Below are 22870 nucleotides of genomic sequence, written 5' to 3' on the forward strand. Positions count from 1 at the left end.
GAAATCGACACAATGAAACAGGAAAATTACCGTGCAATAGTTCACATTCCGATTTTCAAATAACCGAAACAAAAACAAAGTACGAAAACAAAATTAACTTCTTAGAATTGAGTACTGTTGTAAATACAGATATTCAGACAGTTTATGTAAATCATTGTATTACATATCTTAAATGTTCCTCGGCAGCCTTATATTTCTATGGCTTTTGACCAAAAGTTTAAATGCGAGTCATCAACCTTTAACAGCTAGATCCTTGAATGCGATCTTTAAGAAAACAGTTATATGCACTTGAGACAACTCGTTCAAATATACACGAAGTTCTGCCATAAGAAGTACCACAGATTCCCTTAACAATACATTTTTTTGCTGCATTTATTTGGTCATAAGAATGAACACATCTGTTTAAATAAAGGTACAATATAAACTTAAGATAATCAGTAAACACAGCAACAGATAAACGCTCTTACGTACATGTAAACTATTAAATTTTGGATACCACACTTAAAACGAAGAAATACCTTAAATTGCTCTACAAAAATTAGCCTATGATGTCGTTTCTTTATGAGCTTACATATATGTCTTTTTTTATGATAAGAAAAAAAACGTGGACAAAACAAAAGCAAAGTCAAGATAGTAGCATTTTTTAAATCGGAAAAATTATTATTAATAGTTTTACATGTTATTATATTTTATTATTTGGAAAAGTCTCCCTAAAGTTTTTCGTTAAAACCTTATATTATATGTAGTATACTTGGGCATACACATCGTTGAGTGAGTAATAAGCTTCTTACGATTAAACGTTCGTTGACTTTTAAGACAGATTAATCGTTCGTTGACTTTAAAGGCAGATTAATTGTTCGGTGATTTTAAAGGATCGATTTGTGCAACCAATTATACAAAAGGTATTATCGCACAACCGAAACAATTAATAACTTATAAAATGTTATATACTTACAGTATTTGGAGTATAAACCTCATCACATCCATGTTTTCATGCTTGTTTTTATTTGGACTATGTGCTAAATCTGTAAACAAATAAGTTGGAAAACAAATTTGTCAAGTAAGTATAACTGCTGTTAGGTGTGCTCGTTAAATAACTACTTGTCTTTTTCTGAAGTTAACCGAATACTACAAAACTGCATAACTTTCTAATAAAAAATAATAAACCTGTGCCAAAAATTCTATGCGTACAGACGTAACGTTAAAAGGTGAGGTACACGAACGTAATATTTAAACGACGTCGTTTTTTGATATTTTTACGAATACGTAAGATCATTATGTCTTCATTTCGTCCATTGTATATGTAAAGAATGTAACAAGCATGATGAACTCTGTGAATCTTTATTGCATATTACAACAATGATATTCTCTTTGCTAAAATATAATTATAAAATTGTATGTACAATTTTAGGTTAACAAATATATGTCCATACACTTTAACATACACAATACTATTATAACGAATAACAACTTCAAGCACTCACTCGTTTAATAAAATTATTAAATTACACATCTAGAAAAAAACTATCATTTGAAAAATATGCGAAGTTAATTAACAATTGGTATTATATATTAAGAAAAAAGAATGATGAAACAAGTATACTGGTATTCATGTTTTCTTGTTTAAAGGGATCTTTTCACGCTTTGGTAAATTGACAAAATTGAAAAAAGTTGTTTCAGATTTGTTAAGTTTTCGTTTTAGTTATGATATTTGTGAGGAAACAGTAATACTGAACATTAACCATGCTCTAATATAGCCATTATATGCATCTTTTGACGATTTTAAAACCTAAAAATTATAAAGCGTTGCAACGCGAAACAATTGAATAATTTGGAGAGTTCTGTTTTTGTCGTTAAATTTTGTGAAACTACGAAGATTGCTTATATAACGTATAAAATACGTCAAGAATGTGTACTCGGCGGAATAGCTCAGTGGGCTAAAGCGTTTTTACTTCAGGACTCCAGGGGCCACTGGTTCGAAACCTGCTCCGGGCAATGTTCTTTTCCTTTTTTAATTTTTTTCTTGATTTTTTACTGGAGCTTTTATGATCCAATGTTTACATTTATCAATATAAAGCATTTAATGAATAAGTTAAAAAATGCCAAAATCTGTGAAAAGGCCCCTTTAAACAAAAATAAGGACAATATTTCATACATTTCAATTCAAACTGAGCGTATAATTCATTTTGATTAAAAATATATATCTGTTTAATTTACGCAACTACTATAAACATTTACACTGAAAAGTCTTCTAAAGTGCATTTAGAAAATACTTTTTTATATTTTGTGTAGTTATCATTAACTTTACACTTAATTCAGTCATGAGTATATAATTATTATTCCTTAAACGCCCAATTTCAAGCGACCGTGCCATTCTATTGCTGTAATCACGTTGTTGTTTCTCCTTTTTCTTTGTTTCATAACGGCGTTGATATTTCATGTGTCTAGCTTTCTTTTTATTCAATTCGTTCTGTTTTAACTTAGTTCGCTGCCTTTGATTGCGTTTCAAGACTGCACTTGGGCACTTCGAAATTATTTCCTTTGGCTTTCTCATAAAACTTTTTGTTTATTTTTCCTTTTTCTTTGCTGTTGTGTCTCCCTCTTTAGTTGTTTACAACGGTTGAACAGATGTGTCATTTTAGCTCCACTGGCCAGAGGCCTGCGGGGCGTGTCATGGTCCTGTGTCCGTCGTGCGTGCGTGCGTGCGTTAACTTTTTCTTTAAACTTCTTGTAACATAACGCACACAAAACGCACATTTTGGGCATTGTTGGATTTATATAATGATCGAAATTTGTACCAAATATCATACAATCTTAAATAGGCAGCCACCTGGATTAACACATCAATAGCCTCGGGTTATAAGTACCGGGCAAGAATATTTGCTTACCTTATGTGTCAATCTTCGGTCATTTCCGTTAGTATTCGTTATGTGTTCGTTGCATTCGTCATAGACATCTGACTTTACACAGCCAATCAGAATTGTACACGTAACAATTATCAAAGCTTTCGTTGTTTATATATATATATTTATATTTATTGTAGTCTCATCAATGTACACAGTATATAATCACATACATAACACAGTTTAAAATACAGTACATTGCCAATCTGAAAAGATTTACAAGAGACTTTAAATGTTGACATGACAAACTTAGAATCATCATAAGATAATCATGATCCATAGACTATACTTTATGTACACTTAATACAAATAAGATCTAAAAGATCCTTGTTAATCGGGTAATTAAAATCTGCCTTAAGAAGGAATGTTATAACACATTATCAAAATGGGTATAAATTAATGGACAGTGTTTGATCAGATTTTTAACACAATTTGGTTAACAAGGGAACTTTAAGATGGAGTTAAAACAATTTAACTGGTAAAACAATTGTCATATATGTACTAAAACATGAATCTAGGAATTTAAAAACTTAAATATGTCAAATATCAAATTTGTTAGGTTTTCAAGTGTTAAAAACAAGTTTCAAATATGCATTAAACATGTATCTAGGATTTTTAAAACTAAAATATGTCTAACATAAAATTTGTTGGTTTTCCAGTATTTACACTATAATACATTTATTACACTACAAATTGTTATTGTACAATATCAGTTTTATTTTGTTCAGTATGTTGAAGCAGGTTTTGGCACTATATATATGTCTGAATTAGATAGTAAAAATCCTATTTTATCAGCATCCGATAAGATTACAAAATGTGCATCTAATTCTTCTGCCTTTTGTAACAAATCAAATCTAATAGTTTCATATAGAGAACAATGTAACAACACATGCGCCTCATCTTCAATAGTATCTGGGCAATGAAAACAGACTCTTTGCTCAACTGGCAAACCATTGTATCTTCCTAACTCAATACCAATCGGCGCAGTTCCACTGCGGAATTTTGCAATAGCTCCCCTGTATGACTTATTAAAAATAGTTCGACAATAGCCTTCAGTTTAATAAGTTTGTTTGAACGTTCTATATAATCTCAGTTTGTTACGACCATTTGTATTTCTAGCAGATTCGCGATTAACATCATTCAACCACTCTTGCTTAAAACTGTCTAATATTTTAGGTAGTACAGAAGCATAAATATCATGTTTTTGTATAGGTATATTAATATTACATAACCTTTCCAAGTTATAATCTTTAAGCATTTTACAAACTTTAAAATTCCAATCTTTACATGTACTTCTTGCAACGTTATTGGCCCATACAAATATCTTCTATTCAATCTACTATGACTCATACAGCTAAATCTACACCAACTGGCTAATACACTTTTCCAACAATTGTAAGTTATAGGCTTCCAGCCAACATCTCCTAAAACAGCAGCATTTTGGGTATATTTCCCAACATTCAAGAAGTAGCGAGCAGCTCTATTCTGCACTGCAGTTATACAGGAGAAATTTTCACAACCCCATATGGAAGAAGCATATGTAATTACTGGAACAACTGTTGACTCGTACAATTTTGAAAAAGCTTCATACGGAATACCCCCAAATGTCTTTGTTTTAGCGATCAACATTCCTAAAGCTCTATTAGCAGATTCAGCAACAGTTCTTGCAGAAATAGAATAATCTAAGTGCTCAGTTAACACAATACCAAGATATTTATATTGTGTTACATAGTTAAGCTGATTGCCACCAATTTTAAACACAAAGTTTGAACGTTCTACACATGGATTACGAAAGTGTACAATATTTGATTTTGCAGGATTTACATTCATGCTGTTTGAAGAGCACCATGTATTAAGAATATTTAACATATTTTGTAAGTCATGCTCATTCTCGGCAATAAGTACTATATCATCCGCATAAAGGAGAATTGATACATTTTCGCCATCGATATCCACTCCTTTACCAGCAGCCTTCAGTTTTAAAGCAAGATCATTTATGTATAGATTGAATAGTAATGGCGACAACGAACAATCCTGCTTTAAGCCAGTTTTAACAGTAAACCAATCAGTGTTAAAGCCATTTAATTTAACAGAATACATAACATTTTTATAAATAGATTTTACAGCATTTATTAACTTACAATGGAAACCAAGTTTTGACAATTTTACAAATAATAATTCTCTATTAATGGAATCGAACGCCTTTCTGAAATCAATAAAGGCACAGTATGTTGATAAACGGCGTTTTTTTTTCGACTATCAATTATACTAGTAAGCGACTGAATGTGGTCAACAGTACTACGACCACTTCTAAAACCGTTTTGCCCTTCGTATAAAATACCTCTATTTGTACAAAAAGAATTCAACCGTGTGTTAACTAATGAACAATAAATCTTATACACAGCCGGTGTTATAGCTATACCACGGTGTGACATTGGGTCAATAGGGTTACTAGTTGATGATTTAGGTATTGGCTTTTTTATTAAGTTTTGTTGCGTATGTTTGGCAAAGTACCAGTTTGAAAACATTTATTATAAAGTTTATGTAAAAAGGAAATTACAAAATTATTTTTCAAAACCTCACCAGGTAGTTCATCCACACCAATGGCTCTATTACGCTTTATGTCAAAAACTGCCATCCTAACATCATCTATCGTAAAATCTTGGATAAAAATACTATTATCAACATCAGGTTCTATTGACAAGTTAACATCAACATTTTCAGAGTCAAAAGACCTAGTCCTCTATCTATATTAATAGGCAGTCTAACTTGGGAAGTCGAAGATAGCAGACGAAATTATTGCTTGCTGTCGTGGGCTGGGCCCGTTGCGGGCTTCGCATGTATCTTGTATTTGACAAACATTTTGGAAACGTTGTGTTGTGTTAATAAGCAGAAATAAAACGCAAAGAATTCAGAAATGGACTCTGTCTACGTTTATTGTGTCACAACGAACTATGCGACAATCTTCTTCTCCTAAACTACAAGTCCAATTCTGATAAAACTTCTCACAAATGTTCCTGGGGTGAATTTCTTTCAAATTTGTTTAAATTATGCCCCTGTGATCAATTTTGACCCCGCCCCGGGGGTCAATAAATTGAACATATGCTTATATAAAGCCTTTTTTGTGCAAACTTTAAAAATCTTCTTGTCCATAACCATTGGGCCTACTGCTACCACATTTGGTATGTAGTGACATTTAATAGTTCTCTACTGTGTTTGTTCAAATTATGCCTCTGGTGTCAAATTTGACCCTGCCCCGGGGGTCACAAAAATGAACATTTGCTTATATAAAGCCTATTTTAAGCAAACTTAAAAATCTTCTTGTCCATAACCGTAGGGCCTAGGGCTACCAAATTCGGTATGTAGTGACATATAATAGTTCTCTACTTAGTTTGTTGAAATAATGGCCCTGGGGTCAAATTTTACCCTGCCCCTTGGGTCACAAAAATGAACATACACTTACCCTGCCCCTGGGGTCACAAAAATGAACATACACTTAAATAAGGCCTATTTTGTGCAAACGTTAAAAATCTTCTTGTCCATAACCGTATGACATAGGGCTACCAAATTTGGTATGTAGTGACATCTAATAGTCCTCTACCAAGTTTGTTCAAATTAAGCCCCTGGGATCAAATTTGACCGTTCCCCATGGGTCACAAGATTGAACATATGCTTATATTGGGCCTATTTTGTGCAAACTTTAAAACCTTCTTGTCAATAACCATTTGGCCTATTTCTACCAAATTTGGTATGTATTAAATTCTTAAAGTTCTCTACCAAGTTTGTTTCAAATTATGCCCCTAGGGTCAAATTTGACCCTGCCCCGGGGGTTACAAAAATGAACGTATGCTTAAATAAGGCCAATTTTGTGCAAACTTTAAAAATCTTTTTGTTCATAATTATGGAGCCTAGGGCTACTAAATTTGGCATGTAGTGACATCTTATAGTCCTCTACCAAATTTGCTCAAATTATTCCCCTGGGCTAAAATTTGACCCTGCCCCGGGGTCACAAAACTGAACATATGCTTATGTAAAGCCTCTTTTGTGCAAACTTTAAAAATCTTCCTGTCCATAACAATAGGGCCTATGGCTACCAAATTTGGTATGTAGTGACATCTCATAGTTCTCTGCCAAGTTTGTTCAAATTATGCCCCTGGGGCCAAATTTACCCCTTGAAGGCTCCAATTAAAAAGTTGTTCAAGAAAATTCGTCAAAAAACATGGCCACAGGAAGTCGTTAAACTTTGCATGTTTATGCGTTTTTGCTATTTTTTCATTATGGGATAAATAAACTATTTTCTTCTCAAACTAAAAGTTTATAAAAATACACGTGGAATAGCTTTTTAATTATAAGAGATAAATGCATACATATCGAGCGTTAAAAATGTAGACCAACATGTTAACTATCCATAAATGTTAACCTTTTACCAAACGACACATTTTGGACTGGCCCAAATTGAAAGAGATTGCAGACGAGAAATAATATTGTATAGGACTATTAATAAATTGGCTGGGTGGGGTAGAAATAATTGTGATAAAAGGAGAAATTGCTCATGAGCAATTTCTCCTTTTTGAAACCGGAAGTCCTGTTTTCAAAACGAAAACAAACTCTTCAGAAGGAGAATGGTCTATTGGATGGTCAAGAATGGCATTGGGTACTTAATCATCCCATATCTACAAAGAAATTAAATTTATAAGCTTTTTTTGCCGTTAATATGATAACCCATCAGTTCAAAAGCACGATCGAAAAAATGTCTGCATATGCTCGGACCAGTCTTAGACGTTATTTACATAATTAGTTCTAAGGTCACAACAACAACAACAACAAACCTACATGCATGCATGGGAATCAAGTCTTTTTTGCGTCCGTTTGTAGGAAAGTTAGGTAAAGCTAATTGTGTGTCATGATATCTCTTTAAACCTCACGCCATATGCAAGTAGTGTTGCCATGATCGAAACATCTTGATGAATTATAATCAGGCTTTTTCCGCCCTATGCCACGGGTCCGAAATTCGGCCCCATTCTTAATGCAAATCTGGTTGTTTTTTTCCCAATTGAAAAAAAAAATTCCCAATTCCAAAAAAAAAAATTATATTTTTTTTACCTTGAAATATATAAGTTAACCTGATCCGGTGTAGAAAATAAAAAGTGTTGCATAATTAAATTATCTGTTGCCTTGAATTTGTTTTAAAAACTGTCAAATATGTTAATGGTTATTTAAGACTTTCCTTATTTTCCTCAAAATCTGGCGCTTCGCACGATTGTTTTCACCTCAAAAAAGGCCAGGCCTTTTCCCCAAATTCAGATTTAAAAACCTGCACTTATCTCACATGTTCATAATACTTTGTAAAATTTTAATAATAAGTTATCAAAATTGTCGTTATTTACCAGTTAACGGCTTCTTTGAAATATAAGAAACACTATTTACATGCGATAACTTTTCCCAATTGAGCCAATTTTGCGAATATTTTTTTCCCAAAATGGGGGTTTTCACGACGCGAAATTCCCAAAATTCCAGTGTGGCGTATTCCCAAAATGGAGCGGAAAAAGCCTGATAATTCAATTTTTCGTCTCATAAACAGTTACTTTGTTTAACAAACAACCTCTACAAAGATATCATTCCTACTGCCTTTAGGCAACTCGTGAAACTGAAACACTCGTAACTTTATGTTTCCTCGGGCAAATATTTTCTTTGTACAATAAACATTTTCTTCACCACGTTAACAATCCTGCTACACTCACTAATGCCTCAAGAATGAAGTAAAGTTCAGATGATCTACGTCATTGGGTATTTTGCATATGTCATGAACTATATAAGTAACAGAAACTTTGAAACCTACAAACACTTTTTTGGAATTTTGGAAAAAGATTCATGATTGAATGAAGGAACTTTCATTAATCTTGTAGAACATGCGTATATTTGATCTTCAGCATCTAAAAATATGTGAAATAGAAAGAACGACAATATCTTTTGGAGAGATAAATGTACCTACGTTATAAGCAAAGGACCTCTACGACAATTCCCGGGCTTTTTAGTCTGTTTAGTTAACACCGTAATAACGTTTCCATATATAAAAATGCTCACTTTCCACCTTTAAGCGCCCATGCAGTGGGACGAGGGATAGAAAGAGAAAGTCACATGCTTGAGTACATTTCAACCCATGCGCATTGCACGCTTTTTTCGCATAAAAAACAGTGGAGCGATACAGGGCCATTATGGCCCTCTCGTTTATTTTTTGTGAGACTGCGAACCTAAACCATATATTTAAAATGATAAATAGTTTTTAATTCAATTATTAAAGTTATCACGTAATATGTGAAATAACATGAGAAACGTTTGACGTCAAGAACATATGAGGTTTGAATTTGACGCCACTGGACATTTTTAAGACATAAGAAAAAAATGCATAATTTTATAATTTTGTGTCGAACGCAATAACATTTGCAGTACATACTCTATGAAAAAAAAACATTTCATTATTCAATGAACATTTCATCATTCGAATTCCGGCGAAGAGTTGGTGAAGAGCTGTTCCTTGTAATTTAGAACCTTATTGAACACCCATTGCACAGCTATGCAGTATGCTACTTAAAAGCACTGCTCTATACGGCGGAAATCACCAGTTTCTTATTTGGATAGCTGGCGAACACCTGGTGAACAGCACTTCATTTTAATTTGAAAAAGTATCGAATAACCTAGTGCATAGCTATACATTGTAATGCTTAAAAGTCCGGCTTTATACGGCCGCAAACAACATTTCATTATTCGAATACTTGGCGAATATCTGGTGAAGTGCTCTTCATTTTAATTTAAAAACCTGTTGAACATCCAGTGCACAGCTATGCATTACGCTTCTTAAAAGCACTGCTCAATACGGCGGTAATCACCATTTTCTTATTTTAATAACTGGCGAAGACCTGGTGAAGAGCTTTTCATTTTAATTTTAAACCCTGTCGAACACCCAGTGCACAGCTATGCATTACGCTACTTAAAAGCACTGCTCAATAAGGCGGAATCACCATTTTCTTATTTGAATAGCTAGGGAACACGTGGTGAACAGCTATCCATTGTACTTTGAAAACGTATCGAACACCTGGCGCACAGCTATGCATTGTGATGCTTGAAAGCCCGGCTTTTTACGGCCGCAAACACCACTTGATTATTCGAATACCTGGCGAAGATCTGGTGAAGAGTTGTTCATTGTAATATGAAACCCTATCGAACACCCAGTGCACAGTTATGCATTATGGTCCTTAAAAGCAAATCTCAATACGGCGGAAATCACCAGTTTCTTATTTGAATACCTGGCGAACACCTGGTGAACAGCTCTTCATTGTAATTTGAAAACGTATCGAGCACCTAGTGCATAGCTATACATTGTGATGCTTGAAAGTCAGGCTTGATACGTCTGCTTTTCATTTCAATTTTAAACCACGTCGAAAACCCAGAGCACAGCTATGTGTTCAGCTACTTTAAATCACTGCTTAGTATGGTGGTAATAACCACTTTCTTATTTGAATACCTGCCGAATACCTGGTGAATAGCTCTTCATTGTATTTTGAAACCCTGTCGAACACCCTGTGCGCAGCTATACATTAAGCTACGTAAAAGCACTCCTCACTATGGCGATAATCACCTGTTTCTTATTTGAATACCTGGTGAACACCTGGTGAAGAGCTCTTCGTTTTAATTGTAAACCCTGTCGAACACCCAGTGCACAGCTTAGCACTGCTCACTACGGCGGAAATCACCATTTTCTTATTTATATACCTGGTGAACACCTGGTGAACAGTTCTTCATTGTAATTTGAAAACGTTTCGAACACCTAGTGTTTAGCTATGCATTGTGATGCTTGAAAGTCAGGCTTTTATTGCTGCAAACAACATTTCATGATTCGAATACCTGGCGAATATCTGGTGGGGAACTGTTCATTGTAATTTGAAGCCATGTCGAACACCCAGTACATAGCTATGCGTTACACTACTTTAAAGCATTGCTCAGTACGGCGGTAATCACACTTTTCTTATTTGGATACCTGGCGAAGACCTTGTGAAGAGCTCTTTATTTTTATTTTAAACTTTGTCGAACACCCAGGCACAGCTATGCATTAAGCTACTTAAAAGCACTGCTCGATACGGCGGTTATCACCATTTTCTTATTTGAATACTACTGCCTGGGGAACACCTGGTGAAGAGCTTTTCATTTTAATTTTAAACCTTGTCGAACATCCAGTGCACAGATATGCATTACGCTACTTAAAAGCAATGCTCAATACGGCGGTAATCACCATTTTTTTATTTGAATATCTGGCGAACACCTGATGAACAGCACTTCATTGTAATTTGAAAACGTATCGCGCACATAGTGTATAGCTATACATTGTGATGTTTAAAAGTCCGGCTTTTTATTGCTCAATGCGGCGGAAATCACCATTTTCTTATTTGAATACATGGCGAAGATCTGGTGAAGAGCTATTCATTGTAATTTGAAACCCTATCGAACACCCAGTGCACAGCTATGCATCATGATGTTTGACAGCCAGGCTCAAGTTGGCGGCATACACTAATTTTCATCTGAATACCTGACGAAGACCTGGTGAACAGCTGTTCATTTTGATTTGAAAACCTGTCGAATACCCAATGCATAGCATTCGTTATGTTATGAAAGGCTGGTGTAGACCTGTAGCATAGCTGTGTATTGCTTTTTAACATCTGACGAACACCCAATGCATAGCTATACATTTCTATTTTAAACAGCTGATGAAGAGCTAACATCTAACAGCCAACTTCATATACATTTTCTAATTCTATAGATAACGTAAATAAGATGTTTATATGACTGCATGTATTACGAAAAAAGTAAATACACACACTCTTCGAATACATTAAAATGCAATTAACATGCTAGAGTGAACACGTCAAATTTGGACATCCGACATTTATATATAATTGCTATACACAGTTCAGAGTGGTATGGTGGGAATATCGCTAAATTTAACAAATGGTTCACTGTTTTTAAGTTTTGACATTTTAACAATGTTAGGTGTTTGAAGAAAACAGTAAGGTATGTTTTCCTTTTTATCTGCATTAAAGAAATTACGTTCAAGTAGGTAGTGAAATTCATCCCAAACAGATTTTGGTTACATGAATGGCATACTCGAACATCACTCTCTACATTATAAAATTTTCTTTTTTCAATAAGCATTTATGGTAAGCACGTCTAAATGAACCCGACAGTTTGCAATGCTATTAGAAAAACTATTACACACAGTTGCTAGATTTGTTAAATAATAACAAGCTATGGTTCTGTATCATTATCTCCACCCTATCATTCACTTTTTAAAAACTGGTTATAGATTCATATTTCTGGTAAATCCGATAGTTTAATTAAAAAATGAGAACAAATTTATTCTCTATTTTCATTTACCGGTACATACATGGAGTTTAATATAGTATATAGTACTTTATTCTTTATTTGAACAGAAATTTGAACACAAAGTTCACCAAATACGAGGCGTTTACGTGTTTCCATCATTTTAAATATTTTTGTTTCCAATTTGCCGTTACCAAACTGTAATTCCAAATAAAGTAGTATACGATTTCCGGAAAAATATATATAGTGTTACGCTCGTTTGTAGAGATATAACCAAATATTCGAAATGTTAACAGGGCTTCTTTCCCTGTTTTTGTGTAGCGGCCTTGTCACCCACACTTTGTGAAAAAAGAGTCGCGAACTGTTCAAAATTGTGAAAAAATGAGTCGCGAACTTAATAAAATCGTGAACATTTGAGTCGCGAACTTCTTGAAATTGTGAAAATTTGAGTCGCGAACTTTTTGATATTGTTAAAATTTGAGTCGTGAATTTCCATTAATTGTGAAAAACGGCCATTTTCACAGTAGGAAAAAAGCCCTGTTTTTAATAAACACTGATTAAATGATGGCTAATCTTGGTAGAAAGAATGAAGATAATGTTACCTTTTCAATGAAAACATTATTATGTACATTTAATGGCTTCATAAAACCAGGGACCTATACAAACAAATATCGATCTCTGTTAAAACATTCACAAACTCGTCAGAAAATAATCACCAGAAATGTCTTGAAACGTTTTATCAATTGAAAGGGTTGGAACCCACTGGGTTAAGCTCTTCACAGATAAATCACATTTGATCACGTCAGTCCTTATAAAACTATTTTTCACACTAACTTTCAAAGTTTGCAATACAGGGATACAGTAAATGAATGGTTGTCCAAGGAAAAGCGCATAAAGTCGCCTAACTTATTTCCATTGTTGCTTTTGCAAAAAGGAAAAAATACCCACAAGGTAAATAATGGCAGTGACTTTCTAAATGAATTACACGATTCAGAAAGGCCATAGATAAAACTAAAGATAATAAAAAATACAGTCAAGGTGCATTTAACTCCGTTCAGACTTACAGATTATGAGAAAAATATACTGGCGTGCGCGCTGTTGACCACCCTTTCTTCTCGCTTATTGTCAGACAACTCCGACTGTGAACTGAACTGCAAAATGTGACAGGTTATCTCCCGCAACGACAAAATAATTGAGCATGCGCATTAAGACGTTCGACAACAACACAAAATTCACCGAGTTATAGATTTGTTTGTGACAGAAAGTTAAAACTAACGTGGTTTTATTCAGTTGGTAGAAATTCCCGTCACTGTTATGAGGTTTGTTGTTGTTTAACTACTTAATTGTTAAAGCCATTATGTGCTGTCATTAAGTATTTAAAAAAAATAAACAGACATTATACATGTCCATTATTTTTAATTTAATGATTATGTCAGTCAGTGTAATGTCAGTGACATTAGTTCTTCTTGAATGCTTTGAGCTTTTGTGAGTTCATACGCACAGCTCAAATATCAGCGACCAATGTAAACAGCCCCTGTTAAGAAGACCACACTAAGCACTGCTAGATGGGCTGCATATCAAAGCCACAGGAAACATTTAATTGCCTGGATGTATGATTTTGATGGCAACGTTTTGTGCAACATTTTGTATTCTATTAAAGAAGTCATCTGCAGATGACCATGCAATATGATAAACATAATAATTGATAGCATATTGCCACCTTAGGAAAAGCGCTGTTTTTTACTTTATTACTGTAAATAAAGTTACTAATACTTGATTGGTTATTGTCTTCTCCTTGTGTGGTACTCTTACATGTACTACAAGGTCCCTGGGGTACGAAAAATATACCTAAAAGCACCCCAGAGTATGTCCGGGTGCTTTTAGGGGTATTTTCAGTTCCCAAGCCGGTACATAGGGGTATACTTCAGAGTGCCTGGTGGTGTTTTTAAGTAAAACCTGAGCCAATATTGAGCCTTACTTATACACATGCAAAACATAATACAACATTCAGGAATTCATTTTGCTGTTCCAATTTTGTGTCATTTCAGAATCACAATTGGAAGGTTTATGGACTTTGCAAGAAACAACCACACAAAGTTTTCAAAAGAATGGAAAGGAAATCAGATTCAGAGATCACAACAGAATTGGCCTTACCTTGTAAGCATTCATTATAATTTCCCATCTGTACATTTCATTTGAAAGAGAACTGAGCAATTTAATTTTGTTATACATTAAAGAAGAAGAGAAGATCAATAATGTCGTCAATGGGAGATGATGATGATTTTGATGGAGACATCTGTTTGTTTCCAATCACTGATTGTGGGAGCTTGGAAGAATCCGAAATTGACACTCACAGCATTAGTGAGAACGAGTCCAACAGGGATGCATCCGATGAGAATGAAAGTGATGATGACTATACACACAAGGAGAAAACAAAGGCGTTTCTGTCCCTTCGACAGAGACGTTTGTCTCGAGCACTTGCCTCGTTTGAAGGTTTGAAGGTGAACATAAACAGAGCTCAGAGGAACTGGCTAAACGCTATTCGTAAGGCACGTCACATGGATGACCCGTGGGAAAAGTTTCATTTAGATGATTACCCAGTAGAGAAGTGCTTCCGTCACAGATACAGTGCTCTTCGAAAAACATGGTTGACAGATGAGGTGAAAGTGAAAATGGAAAAAAAGGTTCGTAGGGTTTGATTCCATATTGCCTTTACTGTGTTGTATGCAGATTTGGTTGAATTTAAAAACAGTTGTTTCATGCATTATTCCTTTTGCCTAATTACCAAAATAAGAATGATGTTCCATTTATTGAAGCCATGAAAATGACAATATATTTATTATACATTTCTGCAGGTACTGATGTCAGTTTTATAGTTAATGAACTCATTAAACAAAGAATATACATATTTGTGTGAAAAGGGACATTTTATTTATAGGGATAAAGCCAGACTTAAAAATGGCAGGAGGCCTAAACAAAAGCAGAATGACCTCTATAGTGAAAAATGGTTAAATTGTTAAATTTGTACATTGTTAGTTACTTGCTGTTTCAGCTTAATATGTTCTAATATTTAAAATGCCTTTTAATATAATTCCATGAGGTATGCTATTTATTAAAAAACATGGTAGGGCATACAAATGGAAGGTCTCCCTCTCCCCATGTTATTCTGCTTTAGCTAAATCCCTAATAAATACAAAAAAATATATATTTATTCTTTTCCCTTTTTAGGCCTTCAACAGAGGTGCAATGAGAGAATGTTTCAGACTGTAAGTTTTATTTTATTTCATTCCTATGTCAATATGCATTCAGCAATATTTTTTCCCAAATGGGAAAAGTACTGGTATCAGACCAATTTTTTAAAATTAACACGAAAAAACCCTTACATTGGGAAGCTTCACGTTGTGAAGTCTTAAGATTTGGAATTTTGTGTTTTTCTCTTTTTATTTTATCACAAATACTTAAATTTGATTTATAATTAAGTGTTGTCAAGTTGTAAATATTATAGTAACTTGGGTCCAAGTCATATTGCTGAATGGGAAATTAGTGTCTTCATTAGGGATGTTTTTCAGCAATAATATTATTGGGAAATACATAGTTTTTCCCGATGGGGAAAGTGCTCTTTTCTGGTACTTTAAAAAAAAAGGAACAAAATCGCTGGCATAACACATTAATTCGATATATATGTAATGATCCAATAACGCTGTATGCTGGTATGTGTGTAATCGTGATATAGCTGGTCCTCAATTTTTTAATTCAACAGATATGAAACAATGCCAACATGATGTTTTTATGCCCCCTTTCGAAGAAGAGGGGGTATATTGCTTTGCTCATGTCGGTCGGTCGGTCTGTTGGTCCGTCCACCAGGTGGTTTACGGATGATAACCCAAGAACGCTTGGGCCTAGGATCATGAAACTTAATAGGTACATTGATCATGACTCACAGATGACCCCTATTGATTTTGAGGTCACTAGGTCAAAGGTCAAGGTCACGGTGACCCGAAATAGTAAAATGGTTTCCGGATGATAACTCAAGAACGCTTAGGCCTAGGATCATGAAACTTGATAGGTAGATTGATCATGACTCGCAGATGACCCCTATAGATTTTCAGGTCACTAGGTCAAAGGTCAAGGTCACAGTGACCCAAAATAGTAAAATGGTTTCCGGATGATAACTCAAGAACGCTTAGGCCTAGAATCATGAAACTTGATAGGTAGATTGATCATGACTCGCAGATGACCCCTATTGATTTTCAGGTCACTAGGTCAAAGGTCAAGGTCACAGTGACCCAAAATAGAAAAATGGTTTCTGGATGATAACTCAAGAACGCTTATGCCTAGGATCATGAAACTTTGTGGGTAGATTGATAATGGCTGGCAGATGACCCCTATTGATTTTGAGGTCACTAGGTCAAAGGTCAAGGTCATGGTGACCCGAAATAGTAAAATGGTTTCCGGATGATTACTCAAGAACGCTTATACCTAGGATCATGAAACTTAATAGGTAGATTGATCATGACTTGCAGATGACCCCTATTGATTTTCAGGTCACTAGGTCAAAGGTCAAGGTCATGGTGACCTGAAATGGTAAAATGGTTTCTGGATGATAACTCAAGAACGCTTATGGCTAGGATCATGAAACTTCATAGGTACATTGATCATAACTGGCAGATGACCCCTATAGATTTTCAGGTCACTAGGTCAAAGGTCAAGGTCACAGTGACAAAAAACATATTCACACAATGGCTGTCACTACAACGGAGAGCCCATATGGGAGGCATGCATGTTTTACAAACAGCCCTTGTTTTAATAAGGTTGTTCATTTTATACCAATCTTTCAATGTTCATCAAAGCATCATTTTTTAGTTAATTGACAAAACAAACTGATCAGTTTGTAGTACTTGTCTCTATGTATCTTTATATATTTATATACAGGATCTCACAAAGTATATCATTTACTTCAGCATGAAAAATAATGCTATTTCACATAAAGTTCAGTTTGTACTAGTTTGTATGATAAATTGTAATTCAGAAAGATACAAAATTAACTTAATCAGTATCATGTGACAATGGAAAAAACTTTTCATTAATAATTTGAGTATAGTATAATTATGATTGTGTTACCATAATTAATGGTTCAGTGAACGAAAAACATTGTAGTACATTGTTTGCATAGACAGCCATGTATCTTATTTTCATGTACTTTACACATCAAAAGAAAATGAGGGAAGCCATTTCAATCTTACTGCACTCTTACTGGTAACTGATGATCATATTTACCAATGCATCATGATCACATGTCACATGTTGCATATCTAATTATTTCTTGGAGGCAAGCCACAGGTTGGGGAAATTGTGTGCATCAACAACAATATTTTCTGTTGTATGATTAGTCATATTGCATTTCTTCCTACAATGAGAAGGCCGTGAGATGTAGGTTACTGGCAGGTAAATAGATATCAGTGCAAGAAAATGTTAACCTGTACTGATTTTATCATGCAAATGCACAAATTGAATGTGTCACATGTATATGTCCCATTTCTCATGCATATTTTGAAGTATGGAAGTTATTGTTAAAAAACTAGACAATCATTAAGAAAATGTGTTATAAGTAGTTAACATTAAAACTTTTGTCTCAAAATTGTTGAATCAACTATTAACTTTGGAGGAAAAACAAGAAGAACAACACATTTTTGTGAAGTATTATGTTGTTAGCTCACCTGAGCACAAAGAAGGTATGGTGAGCTATTGTGGTGAGTGGCTATACGACGTCTTGTGAAGTGTGAACTCTGTCTTAAATTAAGCAGTTTGCTTCAAATGACAACTCTTCCAGATCTCCTATGCAGATTTTTCTTTAACTTTACAGGAATGACCCTCTTTTAAGTTTGTCCATATAGTTCTTGTTCAATGCATGCATTGGCTGGTACATGTAATGTTATATGGTGGTCCACTACGAAGTTTGTTCAAATCATGCACCTTGCGAGCCCTCGTTTGGTCGTTTTTGGGGCCGAAATTTGGCCCCATTCCCCCCTTAAAATAGTATACTTTTTTGCCCTATTTGAGCTAAAAAATTCCCCCTTCAGATTTTTTTTTTTTTTTTTAATTTTACACCTTTGTTGCCAGCAGGTATCGTGCTATTAAACTTTGATCAAATGTATATTTATGTAAATTACATTAAAATATAGCAATTTTAAGTGTTGAATGGTTGGTGAAAAGATCTTCTAAAATTCCCCTTTTCGCCGAAAACGATGCGAAATTCCCCCTCTTAAGGGCCCCGGCCCCAATCCCCCAAAGTGTAGCAAGGGCCCTGCCTTGGGTCAAGATTCGCCCTGCCCTGGGGAGGACATATTTTCAATGTAATGTATATAAAAACTTGGTCTTGGTCATGCATATCTAGGTGGAAACTTAAAAAATCTTGTTAAAGGTTTTGGAATTTGTCATGTTCATCATATGGTTAAGTTTTTTAACCAGGTTTTCCGAAGGAAAACACTGGTTATTAGATTGGCGAATGCGGGCGGGCTGGCTGGCGGGCGGGCGGAACAAGCTTGTCCGGGCCATAACTATGTCGTTCATTGTCAGATTTTAAAATCATTTGGCACATTTGTTCACCATCATTGGACGGTGTGTCGCGCGAAATAATTACGTCGATATCTCCAAGGTCAAGGTCACACTTTGAGTTCAAAGGTCAAAAATGGCCATAAATGAGCTTGTCCTGGCCATAACTATGTCATTCATTGTGAGATTTTAAAATAATTTGGCACATTTGTTCACCATCATGGGACGGTGTGTCGCAAGAAAGAATCACGTCAATATCTCCAATGTCAAGGTCGCCACGACTAAAAATAGATTTAAAAAAACAAACTTACAAAGGGGGTTAATTTTGTTTGTTCATTTCAAAAGTTCAGTTTGAGTTTTCTCCCTTTATCAATTTTTTTTTTCACAATGAAAACCTGGTTTTGTGACAATTTTGTCCCTTGTTTAAGCATGTCCCTGGGGTAGAAAATAGCCCGGCTCATGGGGTCACTTGTTTTTGTCACATGTTCCATAGGTTTGGTATTAGTTATGTAACATTTAATGGTGGTCATCTAACAAATTTTGTCAAATAGTAACCATGGGGTCAAAAGTGGTTTGCAACTGGAGTACAACTTGTTTTCCTTAAATGTTACAGTTAAAACTTCAGAAAATCTCATCTGAAACCCTAAGGACCAGAGGTCAAATATATGGCATGTAATAGCTTATAGCAGTCTTCTACCAGTTAATCGTGCGGTCAAAATTGGCTCTTCATGAACTTGTTTTCCTTATGTCCATAGTGCAACAATATTTTCCCAGCTAAGATCATTTTAGTATGCTAACAGGAATTCATTCAAGCAATTCAGAACCATGGGTCCTTGATTTATAAACATAGTGTACCTAAATTATTGAGACATTGGCCTGAATATCCAATATACAATGTTATTTATGACTGAATGGGAAAAAATTGTAAGGGCATTAACCTTTTCTACTCTATCTAGCCTGTTGAAAACAAGTTGTTTACTATTACAGTGACCTTATCAATAATGTAGGACATACAAAGTGCTGCATTTTTATGAACTTTTTCATGCATGGGTGCTAGTTGTCAGTGTTTAATACCGATTTCAGTTTGTTGTAAATGTTTAGTTGTACATAAACAAAATAGACAACTATTCCTTTAGTTTTTGAAAACCAGATTGTATTATTTTCAAAATTTAGTACTTATATACATGTATTACCCACTTGTGTGTGACTTGAATGTGTGTGAGGATTGAAGCATGTATTAATAGTAGTCTGTTACCTGCCCAGAGCGAGAGGTTATAATTGGAGTTAAATGTGTGTCAACACATACCACCTATCATCACGAACTTCGCATTTAATTAGCATTATATACATTTTGATGTATTCTTTGTTTTATGGCCCTTTAACAAAACTGTGGTTATAAAGAACCACTTGTTGTTGATCTGCCGTTCTGTATTTGAAGCTTGCATATTTATGACATGTTTCATTTTGTGTATGATGTCGAGACTGCGTACAGAGGCATACAAGCTGTGTTGATCTTCTTAATGTGCACTACTGTGTCCTTCTTCCTTAATATCAAGAAATATCTTTGTATTTTCATTTAATGCAAATAATTGTTTTCTAAATTACCATCTGAATGCTAGTGTATTATCTGACCCAAATATTTGTGTCCATGTTTTGCATTGTTCACAGTCAGTAAGAATCTGTGTAGCAAATTTACTGAGCATAATCCTTTCTTCACCATCAATTTAATAACACTAGAAAGTAACCTATAGTGCTTTTAATTACATCTTGTTTGCATCCATGATGTCGTTATTCACATATTATGATACTGACCTTATTTGGAAAAAAGCATTTGACCTGGCATAGAAAGTGAAAGACTGCTATTATGTACTTGGTAAGATATTGAGATGTCCAGATGGTCTTTGACATCCCTAATTTAAAGCCATTGTTCTAAGCTCCTTTGTTCTTAGCAAATTTAAACTCAAATGACAATATATTGATTTGGTTTCTCTCATATTACATGTGCTGTTGGATGTTATTGAAAAAACAACAACTTTTTTCCAGTAAACAAAAATATATAGACCGAGTCAGTTCAATGAAATAAACTAGCAAATGTTTGACTGCATGATTGTTAATGAAATTAACAAGGACTTTCTTACAAGTTTATAATATATATACATATATCTGGCTGGTTACACAGAGGTTTAAAGCTAAAACATAGGTACAAAGTGTTCTTGTTTATTATTAGGACACTAAAAGCAGGGCTTTTAGCTATGTTGGATTGTTCAATAAAATTGTTTTCCAATAAATGTTTTGAGTAAATCAGTTTTATCTCAGATTTGTACAGACACTGCAACAGTATATTTTTTTGAAGGAAGTCTGTATTTTTTATGCTCCCCAAAATTTTTGACGGAAACATATAGTCGCCGCTTCGTCTGTCTGTGTGTGTGTCTGTCCGTCCGTGCACAATTTTTGTCTGGGCTTTTTCTCAGCAATTAATGACCGGAATTCAATTAAACTTTATGGGAAGCTTCACAACCAAGAGGAGATGTGCATATTATCTGCGGGTTCTGGTCGGATGATTTTTCATAGAGTTATGGCCCTTTGAAATTTTCTATAAACTGTACATATAGTGCAATTCTTGTCCCCCCAACTACTAGACGTTTCTTTTTATCTGAATTTAATATAATAATACAATTTTTTATGTCTCTTAATAACCCACAAAAAGCTAGCATCCAGCATTCCTACATGTACATAGCTTTACCATAATATAGTACATTTGTGTATTATGTCTTTAGATCAAACGATTAATAAATAGTCCAAGCTATACTGTCACTTTAATGTCAGCTTCTACGTCTGTATAATGTTTGGTTCAAGGGCAACAGGTCCAATTATCACCTGCAATTTTATACAATTATGCCCTGTTTTTTGTACAAGGAAGTTTACTCCTATAAATATGAGGTCGATTTACATCGGGGGAGCTTACGTCTAATTATTTGGACTAAAGGAAGTTGTACAACATCTCCATATCCCTGTAGTTTCTAAAAGTATTGATTAAAGCAACACATGTGTTTGGGGTCATTGTGCAAGGTATACATATAACAGACAATGTTCCAATACTCTTACCAGCAAATTAACAGAATTAAGCCCTTTTTGTACTTGTAAAATAGCTAACGGTAAACATGCAACATACGCTAATCACTATTTCTATTACAGGTTTTCAATTGAATCCTAACAAATGTGTTTTGCGTCATTCGTTGTGGTAAATTATAAAGTTCCATAACTTTGACCTAAATATAACAAAATTATGCCCCTTTTTAGCTCACCTGAGCACAATGTGCTCATGGTGAGCTTTTGTGATCGTCTTTTTTCCGTCGTCTGTTGTGCGTTGTGCCGCATCAACATTTGACTTGTTAACTCTCTAGAGGCCACATTTATTGTCCAATCTTCATGAAATTTAGTCAGAAGATTGGTCTCAATGATATCTTGGATGAGTTCGAAAATGGTAACCTTTGCTTGAAAAACATGGATGCCAAGGGGCTGGGCATTTTTCTTTATATGGCTATATATGGCTATAGTAAAATCTTGTTAACACTCTATAGAGGCCACATTTATTTCCAATCTTCATGAAACTTGGGCAGAAGATTCATCCCAATAATATCTTGGAAGAGTTTGAGCATGATGGCTGTTGGTTGAAAAACATGGCCGCCATGGGGCTGGCATTTTTCCTTATATGGCTTTTGCAAAACCTTGTTAACACTCTAGAGGCCACATTTATTGTCCAATCTTCATGAAATATGGTCAGAAAATTTGTCATAATGATATCTTGGATGAGTTTGAGAATGGTTATGTTTGCTTGAAAAACATGACTGCCAAGGGGCGGGGCATTTTTCCTTATATGGCTATAGTAAAATCTTGTTAACACTCTAGAGGCCACATTTATTGTCCAATCTTCATGAAACTCGGTCAGAAGATTCATCCCAATAATATCTTGCACGAGTTTAAAAATGATGCTGGTTGGTTGAAAAATATGGCTATAGTAAAACCTTGTTAACACTCTAAAG

At 34.7% G+C, this 22870-nt stretch overlaps 1 protein-coding gene across 3 annotated transcripts in view; it reads left to right on the plus strand.

The window, feature by feature from the left end:
• The first annotated feature begins 13470 nt into the window (after nt 1-13470).
• The window catches only part of LOC127865985 (eukaryotic elongation factor 2 kinase-like), a 41491-nt gene continuing 32091 nt past the window's right edge, over nt 13471-22870 (plus strand). For all 3 annotated transcript variants that reach the window (XM_052406144.1, XM_052406143.1, XM_052406145.1), the window contains exons 1-3: nt 13471-13594; nt 14324-14959; nt 15504-15541. In XM_052406144.1, the coding sequence (XP_052262104.1) occupies nt 14531-14959; nt 15504-15541 (467 nt within the window). In that variant the 5' untranslated portion in view covers nt 13471-13594; nt 14324-14530. The remainder of the gene's footprint in view (nt 13595-14323; nt 14960-15503; nt 15542-22870) is intronic.

Source organism: Dreissena polymorpha, chromosome 2, assembly GCF_020536995.1.
Source record: "Dreissena polymorpha isolate Duluth1 chromosome 2, UMN_Dpol_1.0, whole genome shotgun sequence".
Lineage (NCBI taxonomy): Eukaryota > Metazoa > Mollusca > Bivalvia > Myida > Dreissenidae > Dreissena > Dreissena polymorpha.